The sequence below is a fragment of the Gymnoscopelus braueri genome, assembly GCF_963280865.1.
Source record: "Gymnoscopelus braueri genome assembly, chromosome: 22".
NCBI classification, from domain to species: Eukaryota; Metazoa; Chordata; class Actinopteri; order Myctophiformes; family Myctophidae; genus Gymnoscopelus; species Gymnoscopelus braueri.
The window spans coordinates 1,646,324-1,656,649 of NC_137624.1; the positions used below are offsets into that span (position 1 = coordinate 1,646,324).

The 10,326-nt window shown below is 38.4% G+C and overlaps 1 protein-coding gene across 1 annotated transcript in view; it reads left to right on the top strand.

The window, feature by feature from the left end:
* Positions 1-2,103: 2,103 nt before the first annotated feature.
* Positions 2,104-10,326, top strand: part of wdr41 (WD repeat domain 41) — a 16,469-nt gene continuing 8,246 nt past the window's right edge. Inside the window, exons 1-6 of the mRNA XM_080419076.1 lie at positions 2,104-2,390; positions 4,440-4,555; positions 6,102-6,150; positions 7,948-8,076; positions 8,388-8,450; positions 9,627-9,741. Of these exons, the coding sequence (XP_080275202.1) occupies positions 2,343-2,390; positions 4,440-4,555; positions 6,102-6,150; positions 7,948-8,076; positions 8,388-8,450; positions 9,627-9,741 (520 nt within the window). The 5' untranslated portion in view covers positions 2,104-2,342. The remainder of the gene's footprint in view (positions 2,391-4,439; positions 4,556-6,101; positions 6,151-7,947; positions 8,077-8,387; positions 8,451-9,626; positions 9,742-10,326) is intronic.

Below are 10,326 nucleotides of genomic sequence, written 5' to 3' on the forward strand. Positions count from 1 at the left end.
CCATGACACAATGATTAATAGGAAATAGTTTCATCTGTGTTAATTACAGTGAATCTGATTATTGTTGAACTCCAAAACAACACTTTTTTTGTTTTGCTTTTCTTCTGGAGAGAGGCTCATCTTTTGTGTCACATTATTCCATTTTATTCTGTTATCACAACTTTAAATACATTCTACCTGCTCTGATGTCTTTCAATGTGTCTCTTTGCCTATGCTGTACATAAAACTGTATGTCCTTCCCTTTGAGTGTGTATGATTACGCTGTCTGAGATAGAGAAGCCTACTGTATGTGTGTACAGGATGCATACAGTACGTTTGCATGTGTCTTGTGTGAATGACAATAGAGGGAATTGAGCCATTCAGATTGTCTTATTGCCTGTGTGTGTTGAAGACATTTTTTGGGTTTAATCCTAACTTGCAAGCGTGTCGCTCACAGAAAGTAACGGATTTTCACCTGACAAAACGGCTATTTTCTGTGAGCGACACAACCAGTGAAGAGTTGAGCTGCTACTGAAGACAATTCTTCCATCATGGCTTCTTGCTGCCAGATAACGTGTATGTATGCCGTCTCTGCCCGCTGTCCTTTTATCATTCATTCTAATGTTGTTTTCAGAACGGTTGTACCATATGTGTGTGGGTGTGTGGTTGTGCGCATGCTGTAGCACCAACATGCTTAAAGGTTGTACTTTATTTGTTGTTAAATAAATCTACATGAATGACCCCCTGTTAAATGTTGTAGTTATTTGGACTTTGGCCTCAAAAACACGACTTTGTCAATTAAAAAGTGTGTATATTTTGTATAACTGACTGATTTCCCAAGTATAATTTTGAATCTAAGTGTACTGTAAAGTGCACTGTTCCAACATTGTCGCATGTTGAGTAGTTTAAATTTTGTATATTTATTGTGTTCACGCTAAATAAACTCATCATGACTCCTTCCTTGTGTTTTTTTATTTTATTTTGTTTTTGTTGATGCTGTGTTTTACGGTTAATTCATAAGGAACTCATAATGTAATAACGGTCCGGCTCCTATTCAGCCATACTTTCAAGAGAATGAAACTTAGAAACATTGTCCTTTGCTTTCTGCTCCGTCCAAGAAGCTCTGTCCTGAATGAGACAGTATTCTGTTACTTGAATACTTAAGTTACTAGTTACTTTGTAGATTTTGATTATTATTACAAAACATACATTAACCACTTCAGCCTTATATACATTTCGGCCATTTGAAAATAGCCGATCTACAAGCTCACAATGTGTCGCGATGTGAACTTGTAGATCTGCTTGTAGATCTGCTATTTTCAAAGTTTCTTTTTACATTTTATACATTTGAAAACTTTTTAAATGGGATATTCTGCATGATGAGTACTTCCTACTTTTGGTACTTTAAGTGCATTTTGATACAAATACTTTTGGACTTTTTGAATGTTGGACTTTTACTTGTAACAGAGTATTGATACTTGTACTTAAGTAAAACATTTGAGTACTTTTTCCACCACTGTCCTGAATGAGACACGGTGAACACAAAGGAAAAACACAAAGAAAAACATGTTGACAAAGCAGAAAAACATCTAATGTGTGAAAGTATGGACCTGGAAGACCTGTAACTCATTGGTATACACTGCCATCTAGTGGTAGAACTATGTCAGAGCAGGGGGAAACGGTTCTATAATGATATAGTGTGCTATTCAAATACATTATGTTCATTGGTGTAAAGTAACTAAGTACCTTTACTCAAGTACTGTTCTTAACTAAATATTTGAGGGATTTTGACTTTACTGGAGTATTTCCATTTTTTCAGGCCTACTGTTACTTCTACTCCGCTACATCTCAGAGGCAAACATTGTACTTTTACACCACTACAATTATTTGAAAATGTAATTTACTAGTTACTTTGCACAGTTTGCAGGTATAAATTATTATGATAAAACATACATTAACCACTTTGGCCATATTTTATACATGGGCTATTTGAAAATAGCTTAATGGACAATGTTATATGTTTTTCTGATTTAGCAGTAAACGCTGTAGGATTTAATGTCCATCTCAGGCTTCCGTACGTAGTTTCAGTCACATGAACGGTTTGTTATGGTCCAGACTGTTTGTCTTCCTGACACAAATAAACATCATTATTTATCATTATTAACGGCATTATTGATCAGATTGGATACATTCATTAATACACCAACAAGGCAAAGCATTGGATGATATAGTCAGTGTATTATCTGCTGTTAAATCTCCTAAACTCCTTTATGAGATGATGCAGCTGTTATTTCACACATTAAGCCTGTTTGTTGTTTGTTATTAATTATTAATACATAAAACAACAAAGTGTGTGATCAGTCATGCTACGATGGATTCTAGGAGGACGGGAAGCTCAGGGTTCTGTGGAGGTACTGTCTGTATCATATGTTATATTAAGACTAGCCATGGTTCAAATGACGCTCGTCTGTCACAATTGTCATGGCGCTACTTGTTCCTGTTTTTTGAAATTTTTACATTTACCTAAATAAACGTTCAGATTTAAAAAATAAAGTGCTTACCCACCGGCCACGGATGTAACAAGTTAAAGCGCCTGGGTCTAAGTACCCGTATCTTCCGTATTGTTCAATAAAAAGCTTTTTAATCCGCTTGCCCGGGCATTTTTTATTTTTTTATTAAAAAAAAATAATGTATCAGGGTGCAATACACATCCGAACCGATAGGGGCGTTCACTTGAAAACAAACGGAGAAAATTCAGAGAAAATGGCTGGCGATTGAATTCAAATGCTTTTTATTGAACAATACGGAAGATACGGGTACTTAGACCCGTGCGCTTTAACTTGTAACATCCATGGCCGTGGGGTCATTACTTTATATTTGAAATCTGAAAGTTTATGTTGATGTGCTGGTTGTAAATCTAACATTTTCAAAAAACAGGAACAAGTAGCGCCATGACTGTCATGGTTTTGATTGATTGATGTACTTTATTTAGTAAGACATGAGAATAACAGTACGGTATGGTATGACAGTAATTTTTCATGGCTATTGTATGCGTGCGTGCGTGCATCATGTATGTATGTATGTTATGTATGTATGTATGTATGTATGTATGTATGTATGTATGTATGTATGTATGTATCTGTAACACTATATAGCAGTGATGATTACTATCACAATATAGAGCTCTTTAACTGTAAAAAGAAAATAGCTTACAGCACTTTCAACACATTACTAATTTACACAAAGACAATATTTTTGACCAAATACCTCCAATATTGTGATTGACGATAATATAAATCTTCTTTTACATTTTTCAAAATTATATTATATTTTGACAGTTTTCGAAAGTATAAAATAAGATTTCCAAAATCTAGTCTCATATTACAATATGGATATAATAATATATCAGAAAACACTCTTTCTGAATCCTAATCAGTTTTATTTGACACATCATAGTTTTCTAGGTGTAAATATGGGTGATTTTTGTTCATGCGTGCACCATCGTTTTGTAATATTCTGTGAGATTATGCTAGAACAAATAAACGTACATATTATGTACAGATAGTGTATGTAAAAGCAGGTTTTGATTGAATACTTTATTTGTCACAAAATGTAAACAGCACAGAGGTACAGTAACACATGTAGGCTAAAAAGAAAACACAAAATATTATGATATTTGGAACGTTAGCGATAACATCATATTGTCTGTCGGCTGGAAAACCCATATGTCCAAAACTGTTTACTTTTCAGGATTCAAATTCAAAAGTAGCAGATCTATAAACTCAAAACGCGTCACTTCGCGCCTTGCTTTGAGCTTGCCGATCTTCTACTTTTGATAGTTTTGTGTGACACTGTAGTATGATCAAGTAGGGCGTTAATTTACGGAAAAAACAACAACAACAACGTTAAACAGGTGTGTGTATGATGTGCTGCCATAAGCTGTTCACACCTTGCTCAACAGTCTGATGGTTGCCGGGTAGAAACTCTTCAGAAATCGTGTGTTCAGGCAAATTAACTCTTAGACACCTGCACAGAGTTTGCAGTTGCTGTTTTGTCTCTTTCACAGAATTTGTTTTTTAGTTTTATTTTTATTCATAAAATCTATGTTTTTAAATGTATTAGAATTGGTTTTGCACTTTTGTGATCGGCATCGGACCATTTACATTGTGTTGTTTACATTACAGAGAAGCAGTGTGATGTGCATTGTGTTGTTTACATTACAGAGAAGCAGTGTGATGTGCATTGTGTTGTTTACATTACAGAGAAGCAGTGTGATGTGCATTGTGTTGTTTACATTGTGTTGTTTACATTACAGAGAAGCAGTGTGATGTGCATTGTGTTGTTTACATTGTGTTGTTTACATTACAGAGAAGCAGTGTGATGTGCATTGTGTTGTTTACATTACAGAGAAGCAGTGTGATGTGCATTGTGTTGTTTACATTGTGTTGTTTACATTACAGAGAAGCAGTGTGATGTGCATTGGAGAAGAACAGCCAAAAAACAGCTTCACTGAACTGCAGGTGCTGAAAGGACATTTTGACATTGTTCGATTTCTGGTGCAGATTGATGACTTCAGGTACACTACTCGCTCGTGTGTGTGTGTGTGTGTGTGTGTGTGTGTGTGTGTGTGTGTGTGTGTGTGTGTGTGTGTGTGTGTGTGTGTGTGTGTGTGTGTGTGTGTGTGTGTGTGTGTGTGTGTGTGTGTGTGTGTGTGTGTGTGTGTGTGTGTGTGTGTGTGTGTGTGTGTGTGTGTGTCTGCCTGCCCTCTGTGAGATTGACACAAGATCTTCTCCTAAAGCAAACTCACAGAGTGTGACAAGAGCCCAATCATCACCCCTGTGTGTGTGTGTGTGTGTGTGTGTGTGTGTGTGTGTGTGTGTGTGTGTGTGTGTGTGTGTGTGTGTGTGTGTGTGTGTGTGAGTGATGTGGTAATAACCTGGTTCTCTAGGTGTCATCCTCTCGCACATGGGGCCACAGTCCAGGGCCGGAACATTGAGGCCAGATTGTTTTAGAAATATGAAAATGTCCACTTCCTCTGTCCTGATGTTCTGTCTCTGTCCTGGTGTTCTCTCTCTGTCCTGATGTTCTCTCTGTGTTTAATGTCCACTTCCTCTGTCCTGGTGTTCTCTCTCTGTCCTGATGTTCTCTCTCTGTCCTGGTGTTCTCTCTCTGTCCTGGTGTTCTCTCTCTGTCCTGGTGTTCTCTCTCCGTCCTGGTGTTCTCTCTCTGTCCTGGTGTTCTCTCTCTGTCCTGGTGTTCTCTCTCTGTCCTGATGTTCTCTCTCTGTCCTGATGTTCTCTCTCTGTCCTGGTGTTCTCTCTCTGTCCTGATGTTCTCCCTATGTTTAATGTCCAGTTCCTCTGTCCTGATGTTCTCTCTCTGGCCTGATGTTCTCTATGTGTTTAATGTCCACTTCCTGTCCTGGTGATTTGAGGAACAGGTCGTGTGGACGACCCAGAGCTCAAGTGGAAGGTGTTCAACCTTAGGACTTGTAACTCATACCAGACTCTAGCAGCACTGCACGATCGTTCAGTTTTTCATAGTGACCGCCAATTGTTCTCAGACTGAATTCATCACATTCATTATTTCTACCATTGTTTAATCCTAATATAACGTTAATGTGTTATATTAATGTTAACGTTAATGTGCAGTGGTGATGTGCAACACTTTGTATTGCATTTATGTTTTTGCTCTGAACCCTTAGCTGATAAAGAGACAACTAGAGAAACAAGCAAACCACACGGTAGTGGAAAACATTTCTAGAATGAGTGTTTAACTTATTTGGACGCTGTCAACCTCTCTGTCTGTAATGAGATGATGAAATGGCTTCAATCAGCTCACATCTGTTCATTTGTGCTCCAGAACATTCATGTTCTGCTATGTTAGCGTACTGACAGCGTGGACAAGAACATGGTCTAGCAGTTCGCACGATTAGCTACAGACAGACAGACAGACAGACAGACAGACAGACAGACCCTCTTTCAGAGTCATGTCGTAAGAATGTTCTAATGTCCTTCCATAATATTCATGCTTAATGTTTGAAAAGGTAAATATGCAGCCTACTGTATGTGTAAAGGATCATTTATATTTGTCATCTTTCATGTGTTTTATCCTATTTCTAGGTGTGCATCAGCAGGAGACGATGGCCTAGTTTTAGTATGGAATATTACGGTAAATATCATTCTGTATTTCACTCTTAACATAAAATCATTGTAGGGTTAATTTTATCCATTCTGTATTTCACTCTTAACTCTTTGACTGCGGACGACGCGATAACGCGTCAAGTGCTACTTTGTCCAGTTGGCCGTCGACGCGCTCGACGCGCTGGACGCGCGTTCATTGTTTAATCTCTGATTGCGCTATGCTGCTTAATATTCAATGTTATTCTCGAGTTCCACTTACTTCACGGACATCTGCATCCGGTTTCATGACCTGGATTCCGTTTCCGGTTTTTGATTCTTTTCCCCAGTCATTTTCGTCCAAAATAGGTAAATAAACGGTCTTTCACACGGTATGACGGACAAACGGACAGTTTCTCTTCTATAATCTATGGTCTGGGTGACGATCAGTCATCGCCGTCGTATATCACAACGTAATTTTCGCCGATCAAAACAATGGGGGGGACGTCACATCCGTTTTCATGTTTTTCCTTGTCTAATCTATGAAGAAGGGTGAGAGAGACCCAACGACATGATCAAAGCTGTCATGTGCTGCGCCCTAGTGGCGGATTTGTGCTGGGTCTTTACATTATGTGTCCTTAAATTATTTTCATGAGAAAAATTCAAAATATAAAAATAAAAAAACACGAAAATTGCTGGCACTGGGGGAGTACTTTATGAAAATACTCTGGCAGTCAAAGAGTTAACATAAAATCATTGTATGGTTTTAGTATGGAATATTACGGTAAATATCACTCTGTATTTCACTCTTAACTCTTTGACTGCCAGAGTATTTTCATAAAGTACTCCCCCAGTGCCAGCAATTTTCGTGTTTTTTTATTTTTATATTTTGAATTTTTCTCATGAAAATAATTTAAGGACACATAATGTAAAGACCCAGCACAAATCCGCCACTAGAGCGCAGCACATGACAGCTTTGATCATGTCGTTGGGTCTCTCTCACCCTTCTTCATAGATTAGACAAGGAAAAACATGAAAACGGATGTGACGTCCCCCCCATTGTTTTGATCGGCGAAAATTACGTTGTGATATACGACGGCGATGACTGATCGTCACCCAGACCATAGATTATAGAAGAGAAACTGTCCGTTTGTCCGTCATACCGTGTGAAAGACCGTTTATTTACCTATTTTGGACGAAAATGACTGGGGAAAAGAATCAAAAACCGGAAACGGAATCCAGGTCATGAAACCGGATGCAGATGTCCGTGAAGTAAGTGGAACTCGAGAATAACATTGAATATTAAGCAGCATAGCGCAATCAGAGATTAAACAATGAACGCGCGTCCAGCGCGTCGAGCGCGTCGACGGCCAACTGGACAAAGTAGCACTTGACGCGTTATCGCGTCGTCCGCAGTCAAAGAGTTAACATAAAATAATTGGATGGTTTTAGTTTGGAATATTAAGGTTAATATCCATTCTGTATTTCACTCTTAACATAAAATCATTGTATGGTTTTAGTTTGGAATATTAGGTAAATATCATTCTGTATTTCACTCTTAACATAAAATCATTGTATGGTTTATTGTATCCATTCTGTATTTCACTCTTAACATAACATCATCATATGATTGAATGTATTTATGTACTGTCATTTGCCAGGTAGCTGTTTGCTGTACATGACATGAACACTAGATGTCACTGTTGTGTATTGATTAATTAACCACTTTCAAGCTGGCATCCCTATCTTAGATATGTCATTATAGGTGGAAATGTTCAAAGATCGTCGACATTGTCTTGAAAATAGCTGATCTACAAGCTCACAACCCGTTGTGTGTGTGTCATTCCAGACAGGAGAGAGGCTGGTAGAGTGCAGAGGTCATTGTCAACAGATAACCTCCATCACCACCTTCACCTGTATGACTGGAGACTCCACACACACCTGGCTCATTACTGCCTCTTCTGACCGAACGCTGAGTGTATCCTTAATGCGCACACGCACGCACACACACACACACACACACACACACACACACACACACACACACACACACACACACACATACACATACACATACACATACACATACACATACACATACACATACACACACACATACACACACACACACCTGGCTCATTACTGCCTCTTCTGACCGATCGCTGAGTGTATCCTTACTGCACACACACACACACACACACACGCACACACACACGCACACACGAACGCACACACACACAGCATATTTCAAATATTTTGTTTTTCTCCTTAACATGTTGTTTTGATCAGCTGTGGGATCCAGACACAGGGAACAGGGTTCAGACCATCTCAGACCTGCAGTCGTCTGTAAAGGTAATTCATTCATTCATCCATTCATACTTATTACTACAGGCCAGGAAGTACATGAGAGAAAGTGGAAAATGAAAAGAAAAACAAATACTGTTATGTTTAATTCTTTTTACTCCCATTTCTTCATTTCTGTATGTTATATTCTTCCAAATGTGAAAAAATGTATAGCATCATATACAAGCTGTGGTAGTCTCTTGTAGATTTCTAAGCACAATGTTGTAGTTGGGTAAAGGGGGTACTACAGCAATCAGGGGGGTTCTTATTTTAAAGGAGTAGTTCACCCAAAAAATTACTTATTTTCTATCAATTACACACCCCATGAAGCATTAAATTCATGGAGATTTTTTTTTTCTCGACACATTCCTGAGCCAATAACTTGATGACCGGCGGTCTTCATGCGGTAGGATTGAGGCTGGTCATCAAATTATTGGCTTAGGAATGCTTCAAAAACCAAAAAAATCTTGAATTCAATGCTTCATGTGGTGTGCAATTGATAGAAAATAAGTAATTTTTTGGGTGAACTACTCTTTTAAGCCAAAACATATTTGAGAACCACTGTTCTATGCTATTGGATTTGCATTCCGTCTGTCTGTCATTCCCTGCCGTCCGGCCGATATCTTATCTGGAGCTCATAGAGCCCTTATTACCCTGGCATCACACAGGCGTGTGCACGCAGACAGGTTGCAAAAGAACCTGACTCAATATTTGGAAAAATAGTCAGAGCACTCACCTCTCAAATTCATTCCATCCATCTTTGGGCTGCAGTTTGTCTCCCAGTGATTGACTGTGTTGCTCGTGGATGTGAGGCCACTTTTAACAGAGTTTCTAGGAAATAAGGTTCATAATTCCACTCTGGAAGGGTTGCAATATAATGTCGGCAAAATTACCCTTTGTTTTTATGAACGTAAACATTGAGCAAATTAAGCTTGAATTAGCAATACATGGGATTTTGTCTCCATAATCCTAAATAGTAACATTTTGATATGTAACAAAAATGTGTGAATTGCCTCTGCTCAACTTCCACTTACATGAATGCTAAGTGTGTGTGTGTGTGTGTGTGTGTGTGTGTGTGTGTGTGTGTGTGTGTGTGTGTGTGTGTGTGTGTGTGTGTGTGTGTGTGTGTGTGTGTGTGTGTGTGTGTGTGTGTGTGTGTGTGTGTGTGTGTGTGTGTGTGTTCAGTGTTTGCTGGTACTGGAACAGACACAGGGCTTATGGCTTTCAGGCGGGGCTGAACTGTGTGTTTGGAACAAAGACTTTCAGCTGCAGTGTCAACGACAGAACCACAGTGACACAGGTAATAAGTATAAGGTTAATGACTGAACCACAGTGACACAGGTAATAAGTATAAGGTTAACAGAACCACAGTGACACAGGCAATAAGTATAAGGTTAATGACAGAACCACAGTGACACAGGTAATAAGTATAAGGTTAATGACAGAACCACAGTGACACAGGTAATAAGTATAAGGTTAATGACAGAACCACACTGACACAGGTAATAAGTATAAGGTTAATGACAACCACACTGACACAGGTAATAAGTATATGGTTAACAGAACCACAGTGACACAGGTAATAAGTATAAGGTTAACAGAACCACAGTGACACAGGTAATAAGTATAAGGTTGACGACAGAACCACAGTGACACAGGTAATAAGTATAAGGTGAATGTTATAGAATAGAATGTTTTATTCAGTTAAGCCTGATTTTATACTTTCAGAAATGGTCAAATATCTTCGAAAAAAATAGCAGATCTACAAGCTCACAAGCCGTTAGATCTGCTGTTTTGACAATGTTAGAATAATGTTGATGTTGTCACAATATGATACTATCATCACAATATAAATATGAAACAAATGAATTAATCATTGCTGTGT